We start from the raw sequence: 27,187 nt of genomic DNA, 5'->3' as shown, positions 1-27,187 counted from the left end.
ATATATATGAAAGAATGGGGTGTACTTAATTTCTAATATTTTATATATTTTAAACCTGAAAGAACACTAAGGAAAAATGCTAAGGCAACATCTGGAAATAATTAAGTTAGAGTCAGAGAACTGTATCAGTCCCCAGCATAGGAAGGGGGGCACTGGGAGCCCACACTTAGGAATGTGCCAGTGTAATTTGAACCTGTCAGTTCTTGTAAAGTTCAGAGAAGGGAGGGGGAAATATCCCTCCTCCTTTGTCTGATGCTAACAGGAAGAGCTAAGAAATTTTCAGCAGATTACATAGACAAACTGTCTGAAATAAGTTTTGAGAAGGACAAAATAATGGGTTTATGTATATTCAGAAATGAATGTAAACAAAAAATATGATTTTCTGGAACTTATATTCCATGTTAAAAAAAGAGTTCTTTGTCCAAATTTAAGGACAGCCTCTGTTAATGAATTGGCCGACAAGTAATGATGTCATGCATTGGGGAGCTACGAATTATCGAGTTGAGATCTTTATCAGAAGGCCAGCGTTTGGCAACTATAAAGACCTCCCGGTGACGCAAAATTAACCCTTTTGAGGTCCATTCTGACAATTATTAAACGGACATAATTATTTTAATAAAATTTGCGTCGTGTTATTTCTCATGTACTTTTTATACACCTAGAGCGCTAACCGCTTACAGCTGCTTAGTACGCGTGTGCAACCATGCTCAGTGATTGTCCTCCAGATGGTCTTCCCTCTCTGTAGGTGAATCTCGGCAGTTCCACTGTTGCTGGTGACTTTCCATGGCCTCCCTGTATGCCTCCTCGATGAACTTCTCCAACTCCAGGACTTCTTCCTCGATAGTTTCCTGTGTCTTGACATTCTCTACATCCCTGTCCTCCTCCTCCACTGCTCAAAGACCTTCCAGTTCCAGTGTTCTGCCCTCCAGGAGTCTGACTTGTTTCTTCAGGCTCTCCAGTTCCCCACATTGAGTGCATACATAAGACCACCTCTCAGAGGGGAGGTAGTCATGCATATGGTAGACAGTGCAGAAAACTGGGTAGCTCAACTTTCTGCTTCTAGCTGCTGCTTCCATTGCTGCCCACTTGCCGGTCTGATGTGGCTATCCTCTGCATCTGTTGTGGCTTTCCTCTGCGACTGCTGTGGCTTTCCTCTACATCTGCTTTGGCTGTCCTCTGTAACTACTCTGGCTTTCCTCTGCGTCTGCTGTGGCTGTCCTCTGCGCCTGCTCTGGCTTTCTTCTGCGTCTTCTGTGGCTTTCCTCTGTGACTGCTCTGGCTTTCCAGACAAACCTGGGGTGAACAACGCTCCCAAGGGCACCAACCCTGAGCCCTGATCTGGTAAAGCAGGCTCTCCAGGTGGGAGTACTGCCTAACAGCCAAACCCCCAGGAAGCAAACTGATCCAACCAAGCCTGCAATCTCCTGCAGCCAGAGCTGCCCCCACAGGGAACCTCTGCAGCACGAGGACTCGAAAAGGTGCAAGAACTCCAAATTAAAGAAAAGAAAAACACGAGCAGAAAAGACAAGCTCCTACAGTCTGGCTTGTAGGAAAGCAACTGGCTTGCTGAGGGCAGACCTTGAAGTAAGAGGGAGGGTCAGAAAAGTATGTAAATGAAGCTTCCTAGAAGAGATGGCGACATGAGATGCATAACCCACATATCCAGGAATAGAGCGGGATTGAACAAGAACTCCCTTTACGATGCTTAGCACCTAAGTGGCTCAAGGATGTTGCAACACTTAGTATAAGATAATTCCAGCTACCTTTGAAGGAGGTCCTCAGCTGGAGGAGCTGGAGGATCCCCACCAGGTACAGCAATAAATTTCAGTCAATAAATTCAAAATAAATTATTTTTTTATTTTTACTTTAATTGTTTTGACATTTATTTTCCAAGTTAGGTCCACTTTCTCTTTTTCACTTTCCTGTCTTCCATAAAATTTCCTTCAAGTGGCTGCTGTTTATTATCTTTTCTTCTTTCTCCTGTCTTGTTCCATTCCCGCACTACATACTGACCTTTCTGTTTAGCTCTTTCTTCTCATATTTTCTCTTCTACCTCAGTCTACTCAACTTTCACCCTCTTTTTCCCTTTTCCTCTTTACTTTTCAGCTACCTATCAAATTTCCATCATCTTCTCGCATCCACTATTCTATTCTCTTCCATCTTCAGTTTACTCCCTATTACAATATTTTTACCCACTATTGGAATCCTTGCCCTTTTCTATAGTTGATTTCTTGACGCCGTTATGTCATATGTACACAATTGACAACCTCACATTTGTGTTCTAGTTTGCCTAACCTTTTAGCCTACCTAGTCAAAAACATGTCCTATCATTTTCCTTTCTTCTTTTTCAATGCTTTAGAGTTATGTTTTGTCTCAATTAAGTGTGGTTTTATATTATTTACTATTCACATAATAGTCTTCTATTCTGTTCCGCCTCCATTGGTTCATTTATCTATTAATTTTTCTATCAATTCCCTTACTTTATTCATGATTCTATCACATCACAATACTTGGTTCATTTACATCTGCCTTTCTATCAGGTCGCTGGATGTCAATTCAAATCTTTTCTTTCTTTACAGTTGACGCTTTGACATCATCACGCCCTGTGCATTTTACCTGCCATCCCTTTTGGCGTGCATTTACTTTGCTATCTGATTCACAGAGTGTTTTATGCCTGGAGAGTTTTATGCCTGTTCACTACCGGTATGTTTGCTTTCCGTCCTCGCTGTACACTTAGCACTTTAACAGAGTGGTTTTCTTATTGCACTTATTTTACATGTTTTTAGTTTCCGTGCTGTCCTTTGTGCCCCGGATTTTATAATTTTTGGATTTTTTTGTTTCACTACCCACCTTTTGTGGGCTCGGCGTATGTACGTTCAATTTTGCATTATCTTTTATTCCACATACTCGATAGAGACATATTAACATTTTCCCCACATAAATGTTCCCCCAGGCTGTGGTCACTGGCTAAAAAATTGTGCCTTTTTTTAGTATAGTATTTTATTATTCACCATAGATTTTTAGCAGGACGCGCTAAGCACAGCCGGCACGCCGGCTTTTATTACTTATTATTTTTTATGACTTCTTTCCTATCTCTTCATCTATTTCTCACTTTCATAAAGATCCCGTCTCTTAAGCCCTCAACCACAGCCGGGTCATTGAAAGTATCTTATCGATTGGCACATGAGGTCATATGATGTATATTAAGTAATTTATACCATTGCTATTTTATCGGTAACATAATATTCAATTTCTGTTCATTTTGGATAACGTCATCACTGGACTTTGGATGTCATGCATACTAGTGTTGTAAATCACTGCCATGTTATAATTCTACTGCATATCATCTTCTGTTCATCTTATACATTGTCATGATATGTTTTTGGTGTTTAGACACAAGAGGGAAGAAAATGCAAGAAAGGAACAGGCCGCAAACTCAAGTGTATGTACACGAACGCAAGGAGCCTAAGGATGGGTGAATTAGAAGCTATGGCACAAAAAGATAATGTGGACATCAACGGCATCACGGAAACATGGTGGACTGAGGAAAACGTCTGGGACACTGTGCTACCGAGATACAAACTATATCGCAGAGACAGAGTGGCTCAAAATGGTGGGGGCATTGCCATATACGTCAAAGAGGGAATTGAATCTACTGGAGAAAACATGCCACAACAGACGGATAAGTTAGAGTCTCTATGGGTCAAAATTCCGGGAACAAATGGACTGGAAACGAAGATCGGCATCTACTACCGACCCCAGGGCAATCCAAAGAAATTGATGGAGAAATGACGGATGAGATTTCACGCAACTGCAAGGGAGGGAATGCAGTTATCATGGGTGACTTCAACTATCTGGGCATAGACTGGAACCTAGGCACCTCCAGCAGCGCTAGGGAGACCAAGTTCCTGGATGCTGTAGGCGATTGCTTCCTGGAACAACTTGTCAAGGAAAATACAAGAGAAAATGCAATTCTGGACTTAATTCTAAATGGACTGTGAGGACTGGCACAAGGTGTAGAAGTAGAAGGGATGCTGGGAAACAGCAATCACAACATGATCCGCTTCGACCTGGACGCAGGGGCGAAACATCGGTCTAGAACAACGGCAATGGCACTGAACTTCCGAAAAGGGAATTACGAAAGGATGAGAACCATGGTGGGGAAGAAGATTAAGAAGAGGATAAGCAATGTAAAAACACTAGAGCAAGCTTGGTCCCTTTTTAAGGACACAATCACCGAGGCGTAAAATCTATATATACCGCGTATCAACAAGGGATCCAAGAGGAAAAAGAACAAGGAACCAGCTTGGCTCACTGTAGCAGTGAAGGAAGTGATCAGAGACATGAAAACTTTGCCGCTAAACTGAACACATTTTTTGTGTCTGTATTTACCAAAGAGGATATACACAACATACTGGTACCCAACAGGTAATACGCTGAAGGCGAAGACAGGAAACTGGCAAGGTTGACAGTCAGTCTAGAAGAAGTATGCAGGCAGATTGATAGGCTTAAGAGCGACAAATCCCCGGGACCGGATGGCATCCATCCGAGGGTCATTAAGGAACTGAAAGGGACTATAGCTGAACTGCTTCAAATAATAGCCAATCTGTCGATCAAATTGGGAAAGATTCCAGAAGACTGGAAGGTGGCAAATGTTACGCCGATCATCAAAAAAGATTTGAGGGGAGATCCGGGAAACTACAGACCGGTGAGTCTGACATCGGTACCGGGAAAGATGGTAGAGGCGCTGATAAAAGACTGCATCATTGATCACCTTGACGGACACAATCTGATGAGGACCAGTCAGCACGGCTTCAGTAAAGGACGATCTTGCTTGACGAACTTGCTGCACTTCTTCGAGGGAGTAAACAGGCAGATAGACAAGGGTGACCCACTTGACATTGCGTATCTGGCGTTTGACAAGGATCCTCATGATCGATTACTTCGGAAAATTGAGAGCTATGGAATAGAGGGTGAAATACTCATGTGGATTAAAAACTGGCTGGAGCAAAGGAAACAGAGAGTGGGAGTAAATGGACAATACTCGGACTGGAAGAACATCACCAATGGGGTGCCGCAGGGCTCGGTGCTGGATCCCGTGCTCTTCAACAAATTCATAAATGATCTGGAAATGGGTACGACGAATGAGATGATCAAATTTGCGGACAATACAAAGTTATTCAGAGTAGTGAAGACGCAGGGGGATTGTGAAGATTTGCAACGTGACATAACCACGCTCGAGAAATGGGTTGCGACATGACAAATGAGGTTCAACATGGATAAGTGTAAGGTAATGCATGTCGATATCAAAAATCCCATACACAAATACAAGATGTCTGGGGTGGTACTTGGAGAGACCTTCCAGGAAAGAGACTTGGGAGTACTGGTCGACAAGTCGATGAAGCCGTCTGCGCAGTGCGCAGCGGTGGCAGAAAGGGCAAACAGAATGCTAGGAATAATTAAGAAGGGGATCACGAACAGATCGGAGGTTATTATGCCGCTATAGTGGGTCATGGTACACCCCCACCTGGAATACTGCGTCCAGCACTGGTTGCTGTACATGAAGGACAACACAGTATTAGTATAAAGAGTCCAGAGAAGAGCGACTAAAATGGTTAAAGGGTTGGAGGAGTTGCTGTACAGTGAGAGATTAGAGAAGCTGGGCCTATTCTCCCTTGAAAAGAGGAGACAGAGGGGACATGATCGAAACATTCAAGATAATGAAGGGAATAGACTTAGTAGATAAAGACAGGTTGTTCACTCACTCTAAGGTAGAGAGAACAAGAGGGCACTCTCTAAAGTTAAAAGGGGATAGATTCTGTACAAACGTAAGGAAGTTCTTCTTCACCCAGAGAGTGGAAGAGAACTGGAATGCTCTTCCGGAGTCTGTTATAAGGGAAAACACCCTCCAGGGATTCAAGACAAGATTGGACAAGTTCCTGCTGAACCAGAACGAACGCAGGTAGGGCTGGTCTCGGTTAAGGCACTGGTCTTTGACCTGGGGGCCGCCACATGAGCAGACTGCTGGGCGCGATGGACTGACCCAGCAGCGGCAATTCTTATGTTCTTATGGATCACTGCCATGCCAAATTTATATTGCATACAAAATTTCTTTTTATTACCTTCTGCTCATATCTATAATGTAATGATAGGATAGTGGATATATATGTTCTCCACTTTGTGTGTACCTTCTCAGTTGTTACTATAGGAGTGCAGTGTTTAAGGTCTCAATTTTAAAATGCCCTTTTCGTTTATTGATATAGATTTTGTTTACCTTATCCATTCTGGTTTTCTGATATTCTGTGTACCACCAGTAGGATATGTATGTCTTTTACTTTGGACACATGTATTTTATTGTTAATATATGTTACTCTTCTGCTCTTTCTGCCCTTTTGGTCGGGTCATTACAACATAGCATATTTTTCATCTTGGTCTTTTAGACATTACTTACTGCCAGTAAGTAATGTCTATCTTTCTTTTCTTTATTATTTTTATTTCTTCTGTCTCACTTTTTGTAATTGGGACATTACAATTGGTCATATGGTTATCTTCACTGGCATTTCTCTATATCAGATCCTTATTTCGTTTCACTATTGGTTGCATATTTTCTTTTCATCACTACTTGGGTCACATATATATATGTTTGACTTCTATTTTTTTTTTAATTCTTTATTCATTTTTAAACTTTCAACAAGTGAACAAAGTAAATTCATACATTCTTTTGAAAACATCACTTGCAAATCTATCCAGAATAACAACAACTTTATATATATAAAACCCAACATCCCACCCCCCTCCCCACTCTTATTATTAACATACACAATACAATAATAACCCTTCCCTCTCCCTATTATTCATGGTGTATATTTCATTATAATAGAATAATTGGTGTTTAATCATCACAGAAGATGTCAATGGCCCCCATATTTTAATAAAGGTTTTATAATTCCCATTTTGTATAGCTATCGATCTTTCCATTTTGAACATGTGACATAATGAGTTCCACCAAAAGTTAAAATTAAGCCTACTGCAATCCTTCCAATTGTTGGTGATATGTTGAATAGCGACTCCAGTCATGATTAATAAAAATTTATTGTTAAATGACGATATCTGACTCTTTTATCTCTTAGCTGTTCCAAATAATACTGTATCATAAGAAAGAGCTACATGATTTTCCAATAGACAATTTACTTGATCCCAGATGGAATTCCAAAAGGCTAAAATATAGGGATAATAAAACAAAAGGTGATCTAAAGTCCCTATTTCATGATTACAATGCCAGCATCTATTAGACTTTGAACTATTCAACTTCTCCAATCTCACTGGGGTCCAAAATGCTCTATGTAATAAAAAAAAACCATGTTTGTCTCATAGATGCAGACATTGTATCTCTTATCCTCCAAGACCAACAAATCTGTGGCCATTGAGAAGCTAAAATCTGATGCTTAATCTCAATGCTCCAAATATCCCTAAGACCGTTTTTAGTTGGTTTTTTTAACCAAATCAGTAATAGTTTTATACCACTGCGCAGTCTGGTGACCCAGAAAATCTACCTGAAAGCATGAGAATTCCAAACTAAATTGAGTATTTAGACTCTTCCACTCAGGGAACCCTACCTGAATGGCCTGCTTCAATTGCAACCATCGAAAATATTGTGATTTATTAATGCCAAATTTATGTTGCAATTGTGTAAAATCAAGCAGTTTACCATTTAAAATAACATCATTTAAAGTCCTTATTCCTGCAATTATCCAATGCCTCCAGATGATCTTTAAAACCGCCAATTTGAATCTTGGGATTTAGCTAAATGGTCTGATTTGTTGATTTGCTGATAGGAATAGCAGTTAAGTTATTAACAAATCTTAAGGACCCAATACATACCTTGACGTAAAATATAGGCTTGATGGTACCTATAAAAGTTTGGGAAATTTGCCCCACCCTCTTCAATTGATTTTTGTAGAGTTACTAAAGCAATTCTGGGAGTTTTACTTAGCCAAACAAATTTAATAAGTAATGAATTCAATTTTTTATAAAAAGATCCCTGAAAAAACACTGGAATCATACACATTTGATAACAAACCACAGGCAAGATCATAATTTTAACTGTTTGAACTCTCCCCCACCAAGACAAATGTAATGAATTCCATTGTTCACATAATTCTGTTACTTTTTTTCATCAATAACTTTTCATTCTCCTTCACTGTATCGTCTAACGTTGATTTGATCCAGATTCCTAAATATTTTAAACCATCATTTTTCCATACAAACGAGAATGTATCAAACATACTTTTTGTACAATGTACATTTAGTGAAAGAATTTCAGATTTGCTCCAATTTATTTTATATCCTGAGAATTTTTCAAAATTTTATATCAATTCTAGCAGGAAAGGAATGGAAATGCCAGGATTTCTCAAATATAATAATATATCATCTGCATATGCAGAGAGTTTATATTCCTATTTCTTTTAAGGAATAACTTGTATCCCCTTTGCCTGTTGAATAGCTATCAATAAGGGTTCTAAAACAATATCAAAAAGCAAAGGAGACAATGGACAACCCTGTCTAACTCCCCTATGCAAATGAAAACGATCAGACAAGTTATTATTAATATATAATCTTGCCATAGGAGAGCTATACAAAGTTTGAACCATTTGAATAAATCCTGAACCTATACCAAACCAGTCCAAAGCTTGGTATATGAATGTCCATTCTACTCTATCAAAAGCTTTTTCCGCATCTAATGATACAGCAAAAGTCGGTTCACTCATATTTTTAGTTAAATTTAATGTATGAAAAGCCAATCGTGTATTACTTGAAGAATGTCTGTTCACAAGGAATCCATTTTGGTGTACATCTATAATGAAAGGGAGAGCTTTAGCCAATCTAATTGCCAATATTTTAGCTAATAATTTTCCATCTACATTAATTAAAGATATAGGCCTGTAATTTGACTTCTATTTTTAATTCCATTGTTTATGTCTCATATCTGCTTATAATACAGTCTTTTGTAGGACCCTTGAGGAAGGAGTGTTTCTTCAAAACACGGACCGTGTCCGGTTCACAGGAATATTGGGACCAGCCATTTTGGATATATACCTCTTATGCATTTTGTTTTTAGATTTTTGTTTTTATTTTAATAAATTCCAGTACATTTTCTTGCAGTATTGTTCTTGTTTGCTTTGTTTTCGCTTTACTGCAAGTCCTGTTGGTTTTTTGTTTTACCCTCTATACTCACCATCCTCTGTACATTCATTTTCCTGCCCCCCCCCCACCTCTCCTACATGGTGCCACCATTCCTAGCTTCTTCCTCCCTTCAGCCTTCTGCCCAGCATCTGCTTCCTCTTTCTCCCCTCCCCATCCTTGAAGCCTGAAATCTCCTTGTCCCTCCAATCCATCCTATCCATTCTTTCTTCCTTCCTGTCCTTCCTATGGCTATCCAGCATATCTCCCTCCCTCTCCTTTTAAAGAATCCTCACTCCCTTCTGTCCCAGATCCAACATCTCCCTTTCTCCCTCCTGCACAACATTTCTTCCTCTCTCCTCTACTCTCTATGTCCAACATTTCTCCCTCTCTCATCCCAAGCCCCCAAGCAGCATCACTTATCCCTCCCCATTTGCCCCTCCATCCCCATGCTGTCTCCACCTTCGTTCTCTTCACCATCATATTCAACATTCCTCCTTCTTGCATCAGTTTCCATTCCCATTCAGAACCTGTTCTACCTTCCCTCTCCACCACTATGTACAACATTTCTCCCTCTCTCATCTCTTCCCCCTCCTCTCCACCACTATGTTCAAAAATACTCCCTCTTCTCCCACGGTACAGCATTTTTCATCCCTTCCTCCCAATGCCCAATTCTCCCTTTCCCTATGTGCACCATCTCGCCCTCCTCTCCACCATATGTCCCAATAGTTCTCCTCTCTCCATCCTCCCTACCCACCTGAACAGATTTCTCAACCCCTCTCTCCTCTCCTTCATTTAACAGACAGATGTCTTCAAAAGGACAAGGGCAGCAGGTCCTACAAGCTGCTGGCAGCCGGCCTGGAAGCTTTCCCTCTGATATGCAAACACAGCAAAGGGAAGGCTTCTGGGTCAGCTGCTGGTAGCGTGTCTGAACTGCTGCTTTGAATACATTTGCCTGTTAAGGGCAGAAAGGTTCCGAGGTTTCCTTACGACCCGCACCTATCAAGTTCGCTTCAATTGCAATCTCTCTAAAACATGGAGAAACCCATCAGGCGTTCCACAGGGGTCCCCACTATCCCCACTACTCTTCAACGTCTACATAGCTTCACTAGGTACGCAGCTAACCCAGCGAGGCATAAAAGTATTCAGCTATGCAGACGACTTCACAATCATAATCCCGTTTACGGCATCCCCCTCTGAAATCACCCCCACAGCAACTGAAGCGCTAAACACGATGGAACAATGGACCACAGATTTCAAACTGAAGCTCAATTCAGAAAAAACTAAATTCTTCATAGCCTCGCCACACGCACAGAATACGACAATATCACTACACATTAACAATCTAAACTACCCCATTCAACCAACGATGAAGATTCTAGGAGTAATACTAGACCAAGGACTAACCATGAAAGACTACATAGACTCCTTAATCAAAAGAGGGTTTTTCACTCTCTGGAAACTTAAGTCCATCAAGGCGTACTTCCACACTTCAGCTTTCAGAATTCTAGTACAATCCCTAATACTAAACCACCTGGACTATTGCAACATCACCCATCTGACAATCCCCCAGAAGCAAATGCAAAGACTACAACTGATACAAAATGCAGCAGTCAGGATGATTTTCGGGCTGAAGAAGTCCGATCACATAACCCCTTCCTACTGACTCCTACACTGGCTGCCGATGGAGGCGCACACGAAGTTCAAGCTAGGATGTCTCTGCTTCAAAGTATTAAATGGTCTAGCCCCAAAATACATTACAGACCTCTTCTCATTCCCAACCAACAGACATGAAAGAAAAACACACATGAAATTTGTCTCCCCACCGGCTAGAGGGTGCAAATATAAGAGACACCATCAACAACTGCTATCATATCAAGCAGCCATATGGGGTAAAGACCTAGAAAAACTAATTGCGCACACAAACAACTATGAAGAATTCAGGAAACACCTAAAAACTTACCTATTCTTGAAATACCTAGGTAACGAACCGGAACATCAACCCCCCTCGTAACATCATCACATACCTGAACTTGCAAACTGTTAACCCCAACCCCTAATCACTAACTATGAACACTCTATTCAATTTACGGAATATTTCTACTTCTGTGTAAACAGCTTGGCACTTCCTGGCCTTGCAACACACAAACTGTCGTTAACATTATTAATGTTATCGGATGTATACTGCTATACTCTTTAATTCGTTGTACGAGAAGTACACTGCTATACTCTTTAATTCGTTGTACGTACAGTTTCTCTTTATTGTATTTACAGTTTCTTTTATTGTAAACCGCCTAGAAGTCGCAAGATTGCTGGCGGTATATAAGAATAAAGTTATTATTATTATTATTATTAAAGCAAGTGTGGCTGCACTAAAATTGAAGTTAAGGAGGAGGAAGTGCTTGGACATCTTGACTTAGAGGACCCTGGTTAGGTACATTCCTGCGGGAACCCTGCAGGAACTACTTCCATCCTTGTGGGATCCCTATAAAACTGGAGAGGATCCCCACAAACACTGCGAGATTGTGTCAACCCCATTCCCATGCAGCTCCTTAATATAGAAGTAGGAATTGTTTCCCACTAAAAAACTTGGCTCTTAGTTCTACAATATTTCCTATTTTTATTTTTTTTTTACCTGCCACTGGACTGAATATGTAAAGAACAGCTGATTTTCCCTGGTGGAATCAATCTCCTGAGGAGCAGAGCTAGAGGGATCAGGTAGCGTGCAAGCTCCTTTTTCATCAATCTTTAGATCTGCAGACAAATGAACAACACATAGGGTCAACTGAGTCTCAAGTACAAAGTGTTAAAGAGCTTAGTCATGTCATCTCAAGGTGTGTTGTAAACCCAACATCAATCCCTTAATAACAGGCTTGTCTAACCCACAGCCCACGGGCCAGAACTCTGTCCGCAAACCTCCCTGTTTCTATGCCCTGACTGGTCTAACCAGGAGCTTGAGTTATACGATGCTGGAAGTTAAATCTTGAGACTTAATACCTCCAGACTAACTAACTTCCAGTTTCAGCACGGCTCAACCTCATGGTAAAATCAATCATGGCAGAGAAGCAGGAATCTCATCGAAGGACTTCATAGGGTTTTCTCGGACCACTTGCAGCAGGAAAGCAGGATCATCGAAGCTTTGCAGCAGGGAAGAAGAATCCATTGAAGCATCGGGCAAGGAGGCAGAGAACCCAGCAGGGTAGCAAGTATCCATCTAAGCAATCAAGTGAGGGAACAAGACAGAGTAAAGGCAGGGGGGGAGCACATATGAGAGACAGAGAGAGCTGGTAAAGGTTAGGGGAGAGAGAGAGAGAGAGAGAAAAAAAAAAGGGACAATCAGTCAGATTCTGGGAAAAAGGTAAATGGGGAGATAGAAGTGCATGCAAAAAAAGCTAGGGAGGGTGAGGGTCAAAGGAACAGAAAAAGGCATGAAGTTTCATTTTGAAACTGCTATTGCAATTCAGGTTACCAGACGTCCGGATTTCCCTGGACAGCTTTTCAAAACCTGACACTTTGTCCAGGTTTTGAAAAGCCTCCTCAAATCATATTGGACAGGAAGGAAAAGGTACTAATTATAATGCACACAGGGGTAAGGGAGGAAGTAGAAAGAATATGTTTCTCCCCCAGTCCACCTCTGGGTCCCCCCAAAATCAGAGGGCTGGCTTTGCCTCTGGTGGGAAATCCATAACTGCTTGTATAAGAGGCTTGAGAAGGTTAAGCCTCCCTAGCCTCAACTGCAACCTTCCCAGCTCACAGAGCTGCTGCCTCTTCTCTCTCCTGTCGTACCACCCCTGGGTCTTCACTAATAAACAAACAAGGTAGGAGTAAAGACCACGACTCTCTGCAATCCTACTGCTTCCTGTTCTGGTCCCATTTACATCAAGAAGCAGCAACATGAACAGAGATGCAGACCCATGCTAAGTCCTTGATTGTTCATTATAATAGGCCTGGCAGAGGTATAATAAGAGGGAGGAAAATTGTGCTGCATGGAGGAGGATGGGAGACAGACAGAAATAGGATAGGAGGGAGAAAGACAGAGAACAGAGCAATACTAGAATAGGAGAGAGAGAGAGAAACAGGGCAGTAGTGAATAAAAAGTGGGGAGAAAGAGGGGCAATGCCAAATGGTTGTAAAGACAGCATAAAGGGGAAATACTGCATAGGTGAAGGGAGAGAAAGAGAAGCGGGGGCAATGCTGAATGGTGTGGTAGGGATAGAGAAACAGGGGTAGATGCATGGGTGGACACAAAAGAAGAAACTAAAGCCCAGATTCTCAAAACTTTAACGGTGTTGCTAAACTGTTTTCCGGCGGTTAGCAACGGATTATTAAAAGGGATTATCTCCGGCTTTAGCGAGGTTTCTAGCAGTCTCCGACACTGACATGCAAATGGACTCCAACAATGAAATGAGCCCTCCAGCGGATTCTTAAAAAATGTTGAGTCATTTTCAAAAAGCAGTGTTGGCTTTGGGTGACAAAAAAACCCGACTGGTCCAGAGGTGCCGTTAGTGTCAGAGACTGTTAGAAAGCCTGTGTTGTGATACAAAAGACGAGATGCCCATTCTCTCCACTGCATCACAACACCCCTAATCCTCCTGCAGCAGGAGAGATGCCCACTCTTTCCTGCTGCACTAACCACCGCGACCCGACCACCCCCTGGCAGCAGGAGAGATGCCCACTCTCTCCTGCTGCACTGCTGTGACCCGACCAATCTCCCTCCCTGTCAGCAGGAGAGATGCCCACTCTCTCCTCTTGCACTAAGTACCCGCCATGACAAGTGACCCCAACCCCACCCCCATCTCCGCCACCCCTCTCCCTCTTATCTCAACCAAAGAGCCAGAGGGACCTGTACATCCTCATCAGAGCTGCTGCTGTATCGTCTAAATGGGAATTCCCCTCCCCAGAGCCTGAGGCTCTGATTGGCCCAACTTGTTTAAGGCCCCTCCTATGGGACAGTCCTTAAACAACCTAGGCCAATCAGAGCCTCAGGCTCCTCCCTGGATGCATCGTGAAGGATCCTAAGGCTCTGATTGGCCCGGACGTCTGGGCCAATCAGAGCTTCAAGCCTCTATCCGGTGCATCCAAAAAGCACCGTGAAGGAGAATTCCCATTTAGATGATGCAACAGCAGCTCTGATAGGGTAGAGGAGGGGGTTCACTTGTCGGATCATGGTGAGTAGTTAGTGCAGCAGGAGAGAGTGGGCATCTCTCCTGAAGCCTGGGGGGGGAAGAGGTCAGTCAGGTGAGGAGGTCACTTGGGTTGCTGTGGGTAGTTAGTGCAGCAGGAGAGAGTGGCCAATGTGACATCGATTTTTAAAAAGGGTTCCAGAGCTGATCTAGGAAATTACAGAACAGTGAGTCTGATGTCTGTGTCGGGGAAACTGGTAGACGCTATTATAAGAACATAAGCAGTGCCTCTGCTGGGTCAGACCAGGGGTCCATCACACCCAGCAGTCCGCTCACGCAGCGGCCCATCAGGTCCAGGACCTGTATAATAATCCTCTATCACCTTTTCCTTCAGGAAATCATCTAATCCCTTCTTGAACCCCAATACCGTACTCTGACCTATCACACCCTCTGGAAGCGCAGATTTCTTTAACTCCAAAATACAAAAACTAAGATCAATGATAACGGCCTCGGCCAATCCCCACGGGTACTTTCCTATTCTCACTGACACTGACACATCTAAACCTAACCCTGGGTCCAGAACGGACCTAAGCTGGAACCACTTCACAACCATCGACTGGCAAACCTTCAGCAAATATTACAATAAATATACTAACTACTTCTGCAGACTGGACTCCTGCCCCCCAAACATCATGAAAACTGCACCGACTCACTTCAAAGCTAATATGTTGGCATGGGTTAACTTTTTACTATCCACAGGAAATTTCCCGGCAGAACAAGGCCATATTATGATAACTCCTATTATAAAAAACACGAAATAACCACCCAATGCCCCGTCTAACTACAGACCTATCGCGAGCATCCCACTGTTCACCAAAATAGCAGAAGGAGTGGTAAATGCCGAACTCACCACATATCTGGAAAAATTCAATATCTTAAATGATAACCAATCAGGCTTCCGCTCGGACCACAGCACTGAAACCACTATAGCCTCTCTACTCGACCACCTGCACTCACTCTTTAGCCAGGGCACTAGTGCCCTGATCTTGCAACTTGACTTGAGCAGTGCATTCGACCTTGTCAACTACTTCATCCTCCTAGACTGCCTTGCCTACATCGGTATCTCTGGCCAGGTCCTCAATTGGTTCCACGGGTTCCTAAGAAATAGATCATACAGGGTATTCAAGATCGAATCTTTCTCATATAGCTGGGACAACTCCTGCGGTGTTCCTCAGGGCTCCCCCCTCTCCCCCACCCTGTTTAACATCTACCTCGCCTCCCTGGGAAACCTCCTGCAAAGCCTCAAGCTCAAATTCTTCATCTACGCAGATGACATTACAATAGTCATCCCACTATCCAGTTTCACACCAGAGTTGCTCACCTCTCTTTCAAGCTCACTTACTCAGATAGAACTCTGGATGCTATCCTACAGACTAAAATTAAACCCTGACAAAACCAAATTCTTCCTAGCTACCCCCAACGACAAAATCAAAGACACCACAATTCAAGTGAAAGGAGCGGTTTTCCCCCTTGAACAAACCTTAAAAGTATTGGGAGTCACCCTAGACAAACATCTATCCCTAGAAAAACATACTGATATTACAGTCAGGAAAAGCATCTCGGTGCCCTGGAAACTCAGCACCATAAAAAATTACTTCGACGACATCTTATTCCGCCTGTTAGTACAATCCTCCATTCTCAGCATCCTAGACTACTGCAATATTATTTACTTGGGCTCCACAAAAAAAACCATCAGGAGACTGAAACTGATCCAGAACACCGCCGTCCGCCTTATATTTGGCTTGAACAAAAGGGAACACATCACCCCTTTCTACCACAAACTACATTGGCTACCATTTGAATCTAGAGTCCTATTCAAGTTTGTGTGCTTCTGCTACAAAACTGTATTTGGTTTATCTCCGAGCTACCTCAACCCACACTTCAACCTGAATTGTAACAATAAGAACTCCCGCAGAATCCATCTATTCGCCTTTCCCTCCCTAAAACTATGTCACCTCAAAAGGTTCCTCAACAAAACCTTTGCCTTCCAGGCGGCCAAACAGAACCCATGGCTAGCCCAAATTGTGCTCGAGGCCCCCACCTACCTCGACTTCAGAAAACTACTCAAAACTCATTTATTCCATGGACAGAACCCCTAATCCCCCATCTTCCACTTCTTTCATCCCTTCACCAACTCTCCTCTTACTCCTTCTTATTGTTCATTCCCAATCTGCTAACTCCAATGACTTGTACGTTCCTTTCATGCTTAACTTAACGACTTCGTTGCTTGTAAATCTGATTAATTGATGTGAACCGCCTAGAACTCCCTGGGTATGGCGGTATACAAAAATAAAGTTATTATTATTATTATTAAATCAAGTTTACGCATATTCATTGTGGATATCCTAAAAATCTGACTGGAAAGGAGGTACTCTAGGATAGAATTGAGAAAATTGACCTATATTATGTGCTGAAGGCAGAGAATACTGGAATGTTCCCAGAGGCATTAATCTTCACATTGGTGATATCATCAATCTTTAAAATCTCTGCCTTCATCTGCTAACAAGAAAGCATAATCATATGTCTGAATTAGTCGTGCAGAATAAGGAAATTCTGGTTTACCGAGATTCAACTTTAATTTCAATTTCTGAAACTGCTTCAAGATATTTTATTCATCTTACACAATGCTGTCATCTGATTGTTATCTACTTCTATCCCCAACTGGATGTCATCCACAAATGATAATATTCCAAACTGCTTTACCAGTGGAAACCACTAGACCAGGGGTGCCCACACTTTTTGGGCTTGCGAGTTACTTTTAAAATTAACAAGTCAAAATGATCTACCAACAATAAAATTAAAAAAAAAAAAAACACTGTACGCAGAAAAAATGTTAATTATCATTTCTATTCTGGGTTTTTTTCAAAGAGGTCAAGACAGGTGACTCTATGCACTGTCACCTCAGTAACAACCATACAAAAATAGACAAATATACCCCCCCCCCTCCTTTTTACTAAACCACAATAGCAGTTTTTAGTGCAGGGAGCTGCGCTGAATGCCCAGCGCTGCTCTCACTCTCTGTGCTAAAAAACGCTATTGCGGTTTAGTAAAAGGGGGCCATAGTGCAAAATAGAGACAGAAGATATAAATTCAGACACATTTTGATCACTAAATTTAAAATAAAATCATTTTTCCTATCTTTGTTGTCTGGTGATTTCATGAGTCTCTGGTTGCACTTTCTTCTTCTGACTGTGCATCCAATCTTTCTTCCCTTCTTTCAGCCTGTATGCTTTCAGCCTGTATGCTTCCTCTCCTCCAGACCTCATTCCCTCCCCCAACTTTTTCTTCCTCTCTCCCTGCCCTTTCTGTCTCCCTGCCTCCCTTTCTTTTTTTTCTCTCTTCATGCCCCCTTTCTTTTTTTCTGTTTCCCTTCTTTCCTTCTGTCTCCCTGCCTGCCCTCTTTCTTTCTTTCTCCCTGCCCTCCCCCAAGCCACTGCCACTGCCATCGGGTAACAGGCCCCAAAGCCGCCATCGCCCCAAACTCTCCCTACTTCCCTGTGTCGTACCGACCAGCATTCCTCTCCCCGACGTCAATTCTGCTGTCGGACAGGAAGTTCCATCCCAGCCAGGCAGCGATTGGCTGGCCCAAACTTCCTCTCCGACGGCAGAATTGACGTTGGGGAGAGGAAGGCTGATCGGCCCGGTAGATCGCCATGGCAAAGTGAGTCTATCACGGAGCCTGGGATGGGCCCCACGATTGACTCACTTTGCCTTGGCGATCTACTGGTCAATAGCGATCAACCTATTGGGCACCCCTGCTCTAGACTCTATCCTCCTAAACTCCTTTTTGTGATCTAGTCAACAAGATTACTGGGAACAAATTCTGCTCTTTGGGCTCCACAGTGACAGCCTACATAATAACAACAGATGACAATTGTGTCGAAGGAAACAGATAAATCCAGAAAAATTAACAACACTTTTAACCTTGTCCCCAGATAAGATATTAAGTTCCTTCTCACCTTCCAGCCTGATGCTTTGGGGAATTACCTCAAAGCGGACAACCCTGTAGATGTCTTCCTGGTTCTCCTCCACACCTTCATGATGATAATGCAGCAGGAAGGATAAATGATTGTGCAGGTAGAACTGGAACACACATATTCAGAAATGAGAAGTTCACCAAGAATCAGAAACAACATAGCTTGCTTTAATGCATCTCCCACTTATTACACTCCCTTTCTGTAATTGTTTTATCCATGATAGGTGCTCAGTTATGCATTTCCCAAAATAATGAACCTCTCAACCCCACTGCACATCCTTCAAACACTTTCCTTGAAAAGTGCCTTGGTTCCATTGCCAACCTGTATCTTTTTTGTTAATCTGCCTGGTGGACTTTACCCTGCTATTGTCCATGAACCCAAGTCGGTAGCCATGCTCAAAGTGCACATCCTTTTCCTTCTTCTTTTCATCATCATCCCGGCTGGAATAGAGCTCAAGACGGGTAGCCACAGGCAAATTATCAGCAATCCTAAAAGCAAACAGTTACTTGTCAGATCTGAACTGCCATCCAAATCTAAGTCAGAGAATAGAAAACAAAACTCACAGATGTATGTAATAATCTTCATGGATGCGTTCAGCAATCAGCTTGCTCTGTTGCACATTCAGGCTTGTAGGTTTGGCAGATTTGGAACATAAAACCTCACATTTCTTATCACTGTGCATCAGCACCTTAAAAGGAGTGTTCACAATCCGATCACCTCGCAGAACTTCCCCTTCAAAGTAAACAGAAGTACCATAAGACAGCTCATCTTATTTTCCCAAGCTTCCATCTCTAATTGAACATTAATGATACCTTCCCTCTGAAACAAATCTACCGATACCTTCCAAAACTGTCACAATTTTATATATGTGTGCCTAATATCTATGGAAATCTTACTTATATTATCTTACTTGATAATTTTATTATATTATTGATATAATATAATAAAATTATATTATATATATTATTGATAATGATATATATTATTGATAATTATATTATCTTAAATTATCTTACTTGATAATTTTATTTCCTTTAGTCCTATACACCAAGTCCAGACTATGGGGTTATGTCCATCAACCAGTAAATGGAAACAGGGAGAGAAAAAGTTGTCTGTGAAGTGAGGGTGGTCTCCTCATCTTGAAGTAGTAAAAGACAAGAGAGACAAGAAAACAATTTTTCTGGCCCAGAATAACCACAACTAGAACGTCCAAGATGTGGAAAGGAGCTGACAAAGCAGCTAGGTATCACTGATTTTCAGGACATCATAAAGGTAATAAGAAAGTAGCCCAAGGTGCAGAAAAAAGCAGGTGAAGTAGCAATGCCACCCACCCCCCACCTCCAAGTGATTATGCTACACTATTTCCAGAGGCAGGTATGCCTTGAAGCAAACTAGCGCAATTGTCAGGATCACCACAATGGACAGCAGGTGCCATACAGGAAAAGAAAGCAGGTAAACATCTCCTGGCTATGGAAAGGATAGGACCCTTAGAAGATCTCAGACCTTGAAACTAAGAAAGAAAAGGAACCTTGCAAGCCATTTGCTTCAGAACGCACTCTACATCATAGTAGAAAAAAATGACACCAAAAGTAATGCCTTGCCCATCTATAATTTCCAAAGAGAACAAAAAGCAAAAGCACAATCATTATATGGCCAAGAAAGCCTTTGCTACAATAAGCAGAGCATCTGAGCTGCCATGCAGCAGAATAACTGCAAGGCAAAAATAAGCTCTCCTTATCTCTGAAACAGTGCTAGGGGGAGGAAAGGTCAGAATGCTAATCTGAAACAACTGACTGGACATCTAAGTACTTGCAAGTTCAGCCAAACCTTGAGGAAAGAAATCGACAAGGATAAGCAAGCATGCTACTCAATGGATGGAAGAGCTGAGGCCCACCAGTGAGCAAAAGAAAATTGAATGGCTGGCTAGCATGGCTGGATCCAACATCAGGCCAACGTTGAATCTACAGCCAATCAACAGATGCGAGCCCTACTGCTGTTAGTGCAGTAAGCAGACCAGTGCTGCAACAAATTTGGCTGGCTGTGAATTAACCCCAAGCACTGTTGAATAGTGAAATATGAATAGCTGATGGAATCAAGCTACATATCTGGAAGCCACAGATAAAGAGTATAGCTGAGTATAGCCCCGCCACTCGCTGTCTGCCACAATCCACTATAATCCCCTCCCTCCCCCCAACTAACATTTTATAGCCTGCCGGCAGTGCTAGCGATTAAAGCAGAGCATTGCAGGCAGGCTTGCTGGCTCCAGTCTCTTCAATCCCTGCTACATCAGAACAGGAAGTTACATCAGCCATTCCAGTGTAGCAGGATATATAGCCACCTGCCGCTGCCACAACCCACCACAGTCCACTATATCCCCTCCATCTCTCTAACCTTTTATAGCCTACCAGCAATTAAAGTAGAGCACTGCCTGCAGGCTCACCAACTCCAGCCTCTTGTGGACTCTTCAATCCCTGCTACACTGGTACAGGAAGTTACATCAGCTGTTCCAGTGTAGCAGGGACTGAAGAGATCATGAGACACTGTGGAGGCAGCGAGCCTGCTGGTAGTGCTCTACTTTAATCACTACCACTGCTGGCATGCTATAAAAGGTTAGAGGGAAGGAAGGAAAGACAGCGACCAACCCAACCCAACCACAGAGGGAGGGATGGAGGATAGATACCCAACCACGGAGGGAGGGAGAGGATCACAAGGGAAGGAGTGAGGAGAGGATCACAGAGAGAGGGAGGGAGGGGAGGATCACAGAAGAGTGGAAATAGGCAGGGGAAAAATAAGGGAGAATTTTAGCAGCTCTCTGATGTTTAAATTTCCCCAACTTTGGAATGAACTTCCCCTAATTTTGAGGTGTCCCAGTTCCTTCCAACTCTTCCATAAACTTCTAAAAACTTTTTTATTCGCTAAACATTTTGAAAACTAACTCTTGTATTTCAGTTTACTTTATTTTTGTTTTAATTTATTGTTAACCGCGTCGAGCTTCCTTTGGTTGAAGACCCGGTATATAAGGTTAAGTTTTAGTTCAGTTTAGTTTAGATGGTGACAGAGGAGGGAAGGAAAGAAATAGTGAGCACAGAGTGGTGGAGAAAGGGGAGGGGGAAGGGGAGAAGGGGTCCCATGGATGGGAAAAGAAAGGAAAGGAAGGGAAGGGAGATGATGGTGCCCATGAATGGCAGGAAAGGGAAGAAAAGAGAAGAGACAAAAACTAGACAGATTTGAAAAGGAGGAAGAAAAATGGAAGTAAAGTTGATCATGAAAGATGGATATAGAGCAGGAAGTAAAGAAAATAGAAAAAGAAACAATGAATAGACAGAGCAGGGAAGTCAAACCAGAAATGTGGAACGAGATGATTCGAAAGATAAAATCACCAGATAATAAAGGTAAGATTTTTTATTTTTAGTTTAGTAAGACGGGATAATGGGATTTGGTTTATCACCTTTCTGTGGGACAACTGACTTGATATGGGTCAATTTTGAGAAATTACATCTGCTATGTATATATTGCACTATACAGGAGGAAATGTGAGGGGGGGCTTTATGCAATTAAAAATTTTAACTGATGTACAGCCCTAGTTTTGATCTTTTGTGTTGCTTCTTCTAAACTATTTACAAAAAGATCATCTCCTATACATGGAATATTAGAGATTGAGTCTTGAACACTGGTGTCTAATTCTGAAATTCACAGCCATGCCTACCACTGCATTGCAATAGTCACTGTTGAGGAGCAGGACATGATGTCAAAGGCATCAAATGTAGACTGTGCCATGTATTTTCTGGTTTCTAGAAGATCATTGGTCAAATGTTGGTAAGATTTAAGAAGCTCCAATGGTATATATTGCTCAAAAGATGACATTTACTGTACAAGTGATTTCATGTAGAATGTCAGGTCAGGAGCTATGAAGGAACACCAAAGAGGAGCTGCGTGTACTGTCAACCATCTGCTTGGAGACAGAAAGAAATACTGAACATTCCTAAGCTACATTATATCCTTAAGTGGCGACTCTCATGGAACTTTTTTTCAGTCTGTCTCCATCTGCTGGTTGATGGACATAACCCAATGGTCTAGGCTGGTCTGGTATGGGAACGACAAAGCAAGCAGAACTTCCCAAACTGTGGGTCAGGACCCCAATGGGGGTCAGAAAACCTAAGTTTGGGGTCATGACCAAGATGGGCTCCATTATTCTGCATCTCCAGAGGATGGTGGGGGGTTTCATACTTATTTGGTCACAAAAAGGTTGGGAAGCAATGATCTATAACCTCACCTCCCCCACCTTCATTCTTGATTTCTTACCTAGATTCTCTGCCTTGTAGGTGATCTTGTCAGGCTGGCAGAAGGGCAAAGAATAATATTCATAAGGAAGCTGGGTACGGGAACTAGTCAGTTTCACAGCCTGGCAGGTAAAGAGAAAAAAGGGAGACAACGTGTATTAAAAAGCATGAACACAGGAAGACAAGGAAAAGAAGTAGGGAAAGCGAGAAACATGAGGTGAAGAAACGAAAAAAAGAGAAAAGTTTGAATGCAAGGTAAAAAACAAAAGTCATATTTTAACGAACATAAAACTATCAATTTTTTGATGTACATAGCAAAGCTAAAGCAATTAGTATCAAAAGCAAATGAGACATCGGAGAGAAGGCTTCCGGGTCAGTCACGTGCAGCGGCTGCCACGTCCCTGCAACAAGTGCCACTGAAGGCAGGAAGGAGCAGCAGCCCACCTGGAAGGAGGTAACTGGGATCTCCCACTGACCCAGAAGGTTTTCCTCTGATGTCAGCTCTGACATCGTAGGGAAGCCTTCCGTGTCGGCTTCGGCGGAGGGGAGCGAGCGTGAAAGAAGGCAGGAAGGAGGGCATGGGATCCCCAGCGGCGGCGGCTTCAGCAGAGAATGGCAGGCAGGAAAAAGGGTATGGGATCCGCGGCGGCCATTAAGTAAGAAGAACAGGAGACCTGCACAGTGCGTGCCCCCAATAAACGGCTCGTACCGCGTATTGAGAACCTCTGTTCTAGAGCAGTGATTCTCAACCTTTCTTCTACTGTGACACACCTGACAGATGATGTTTATATGTGTGACAAATTGAACACTTTATTTTTTCTTAAAAAGATACAGACTGTATATGAACTGGGACTAATGTGCAGTGTATAGCTTTTGATATGGAGCTGAATGTTGAGACAAATTCATACTAACTTACTGCCAACATCAATAAACTTTTACCCAATCAAGAGTATAGAGGGTATTTCTCTACAGCTTCCCATACAAAACAAAAATGTATTAAAATTATGGTGTCGCCTCAATAATAACATAAAATTCATCCACTGCCAGATACTGTACAGTAACACAAAACCCTGCAAATATGCTGCCCAGAACCTATAAACAGTAGATCTGCAATATTTCTAGTTAATGCTGGTGGCATAGTTAACGTTGGAGGTAGTAGGGAAGTAGAAATAGGGACTGGTTAGTGATGATTTCGGTTGCTGCTCTCCCCAACTTGCAAGCACAGGTCATTTTTAGGCAAACTATAAGCTTACTGTCTAATCCAGTGGTTCCCAACCCTGTCCTGGAGGACCACCAGACCAATCGGGTTTTCAGGCTAGCCCTAATGAATATGCATGGAGCAGATTTGCATGCCTCTCACTTCCATTATATGCAAATCTCTCTCATGCATATTCATTAGGGCTAGCCTGAAAACCCGATTGGCCTGGTGGTCCTCCAGGACAGGGTTGGGAACCACTGGTCTAATCTATCAAATTTTTGGTGAAATACCAACCAGTTCTTCAAGTTTCAAGTTTATTTATAGCTATACCGACTATCACAGGTATTACATTACATTACATTAGAGATTTCTATTCCGCCTGTGCCTTTCGGTTCTAAGCGGATTACAAAATTGGAAGAGAACTGGACATTTCCAGGAAGTTTATATATCAGGAATATAACAAGTTTACATATCAAGTTTAAATCACAGGTAAGGATAGCAATACATTCAAATTAGGGAGATTATTACATAGCGTTGAGGGAAGAAGGTAAAATTATGTTCTTACCTGTTAATTTTCTTTCCTTTAGAAGCAGCAGATGAATCCAGAGACCAATGGGATAGCTCACATCTACCAGCAGGTGGAGATAGAGAAACTGATTAACAGGTGTACTTATTTGCTGGCACTCCTCCTGTCTCATCAGTATAGCTCCTTGCCCAAGCACATTTAACCATCAATAGGTATAGCATGTAAAAAACTTCTTTCCCAGAACACATCGCGAACAGCAACGATACAGAATACAATCATTAACAACACCCAATCACTAAAAGTCGCACACGAAAAAACCGACAACCAAATACCAGAAAGGGTGGGGCTCTGGATTCATCTGCTGCTTCTAAAGGAAAGAAAATTAACAGGTAAGAACATAATTTTACCTTCCTTAGCAAAGCAGCAGATGAATCCAATGGGATGTAGCAAAGCAATCCTTAATCTGGGTGGGAAGTAAACGCCGCCTTCGCAACGACCGAAGCATCAAAAAACCCCTATCGCATGTGCCCGCACATCCATGCAGAGATGCGGAGAGAAGGTACTCTCGGAAGACCAGTTAGCCGTGAGACAAATCTCCTCCAAGGCCAAAACCCTCTGGGCCAAGCCCAAGAAGCAGCCATCGCTCCAGCGGAATGGTCATGAAGTTCAATCGCCACCCTCTCCCCCGCCAGTAGGCAAGCATAAAGAATGTCCTCCTGGACCTAATGAGCGAAGTAGGCATCGTACACCGCCATACGCCTGAGGCGTCCCTTGAAGAATATCAAAAGGAGATATAAACAACTAACAGTTGATAGAACCGAGCTCGCGGAGAACTCGACATACGTATCAAAAATTGCAGTGAATAAAAGCACTGCTCCCAATATCCCCTCCCAGGAAGAAGGAAGGAAAAAGCGAGCCTGACGGAAAAGAAAGGATGACACCCTCCTAGAAAGAAATAGTGGTACCAGCCAAACTGATACCCCATATTTTGGAAATCAGAAATAGGAATACCCGTTGAACAAGGCCTGCCACATAGAAGATTGCAGAGCTGAAGCCATGGCCACAAGAACACCCTGTTCAACGGCACAGCCCTTTGGAATCCCCAAAAGACAAGGAGGAAATAAAGCCTTCGGTAAACTGCGAAGAAATACGTGAGGAATGTACTCCAAATCGTGCTCTCCATGAGGTGCCTGAACATACCGCACTCTGTTTAGGGACTGAACTATATAAAGCTGAGAAGGAAACGAAGAGCAATCTACCCAGTCCTTGTAACAAGCCCAGAAAGGCTCCAGAAGCGGAAGGGAATTGAGCGCTAAGCCCTTGGCAATACACTTGAGACATACTAGGACCGGCCCAAGAAAACTAGCAGCCTATCAGCAAATGAAGTAGATGAGTGGAATACACACACACACACAGCAAACTTGAGCACTGCCCCAAGGGTCAAAGCTGCCCTAACAGCCTCAATGGACCGGACCCCGAACCGGAAAAGCCCAGGAACATGCTGAAAAGTCAGCAGTATAAAAACGCTCCCCGAACACACAGTGGCATCGCCGCTTTCAGAGGAGACTCAAGCGCGGGAAGCTACGCGCCAAAATCTGTCGGCTCCCAGAACCGCTCTGCAACACAGAACCGGAGCCCCGCCATGGCCGAAATATCTGAAATACACCGTGGGGAGGAAAAGAAACAAAGGCCAGCGCATGAACTCAACAGCATTGGAGAACAAGCGTACGCCGTTCGCACTCCGGAAAGACACGGCTCCCGGACAGTGACCGAAGAACACACCCGGAGCCGATCTCACCTCCCCGCGGCCACACTGGGAGCCGTGCAAATATGCGTCTCCCCAAGACAACACCGGGAGCCGCTCAAATATGGCCCCCCCCCCTCCCACTGGCTGCTTGTAACGCTGAGGAGGAACAGCCCTAGAGACTCACAACCACTGCAGCTCTTATTGCCAGGGAAAGAAAGAAGCGTGTGCTTCTACCACGTGGGAAGGCACCGGCTCCCTTAACCAAGCATAGCCCTGCACCGAAGCCACTCTGGAGAAAACCAAACGTTTCCCCACAAGAAAACAGCGGCTAACAAAAGAAAAGTACTAGCCAGAAGAACAACTTAACAGTGAAACAACCGAGCTCACCCCAGCACAAAACAGCACCCGCAGGTCAAATACAAGAAGAGTTAAACATATACTCACAACCTTGTAAGGAGAGCCAGTTGCTCAGCACTAGTAGGGCAGAAATACTCTACGGGGAACCACCAGCGTTCATACCGGCACTATACTCACCACCTTGTTAGTAGTGCTGGCAAATGCTTAGTACTAGCAGGGTAAAACATTAGCTGGAAGTCCCTTTTTGTTTTTTTGTTTGTTTTTTTTAAGGGAAAGAAGAAAAATTAGGGACAAAGGCAGACCCTCTATCATCGGAGGGAGGGTGAGGCAGGGACAAGGGGGGGCCCAAGTGTAACCTCTAAAGCCGGCACCATTTAGCCGGACACCCCTGTCTCACTGAAGAGAAAAAATCTCAACAGGAGAAACAGAATGGCAGTCTCACTGAAGAGAAAACCTCAACAGGAGGTAATAAAGTTCCAGTCACAGCCAGAATCCAGGAGCTAGTTGAATAGCGACTTCAACCTGCTGGGAGATAGAGAATACTGATGAGACAGGAGGAGTGCCAGCAAATAAGTACACTTGTTAATCAGTTTCTCTATCTCCACCTGCTGGTAGATGTGAGCTATCCCAATGGTCTCTGGATTCATCTGCTGCTTTGCTAAGGAAATATTGGTTACAGACGGAGGTTGCTTACATGGCGTTGAGGGGTGTTGTAGGAGTGATGGATATGAAGGAGTAA

General features: G+C 43.0%; 1 protein-coding gene across 4 annotated transcripts in view; it reads right to left on the bottom strand.

Annotated features, from left to right (window-relative positions):
• Positions 1-27,187, bottom strand: part of TM9SF4 (transmembrane 9 superfamily member 4) — a 158,678-nt gene that overhangs the window by 121,019 nt on the left and 10,472 nt on the right. For all 4 annotated transcript variants that reach the window (XM_033914649.1, XM_033914646.1, XM_033914647.1 and 1 more), the window contains exons 3-7: positions 22,643-22,742; positions 18,904-19,072; positions 18,699-18,828; positions 18,323-18,446; positions 11,816-11,934 (exon numbers count right to left, since the gene is read on the bottom strand). In XM_033914649.1, coding sequence (XP_033770540.1) covers positions 11,816-11,934; positions 18,323-18,446; positions 18,699-18,828; positions 18,904-19,072; positions 22,643-22,742 — 642 coding nt within the window. The remainder of the gene's footprint in view (positions 1-11,815; positions 11,935-18,322; positions 18,447-18,698; positions 18,829-18,903; positions 19,073-22,642; positions 22,743-27,187) is intronic.

The sequence above is a fragment of the Geotrypetes seraphini genome, chromosome 11 (assembly GCF_902459505.1).
Source record: "Geotrypetes seraphini chromosome 11, aGeoSer1.1, whole genome shotgun sequence".
Classification (NCBI taxonomy): Eukaryota; Metazoa; Chordata; class Amphibia; order Gymnophiona; family Dermophiidae; genus Geotrypetes; species Geotrypetes seraphini.
Note: the sequence above shows the minus strand (reverse complement) of the source record. Positions and strands in the feature narration are given on the sequence as shown.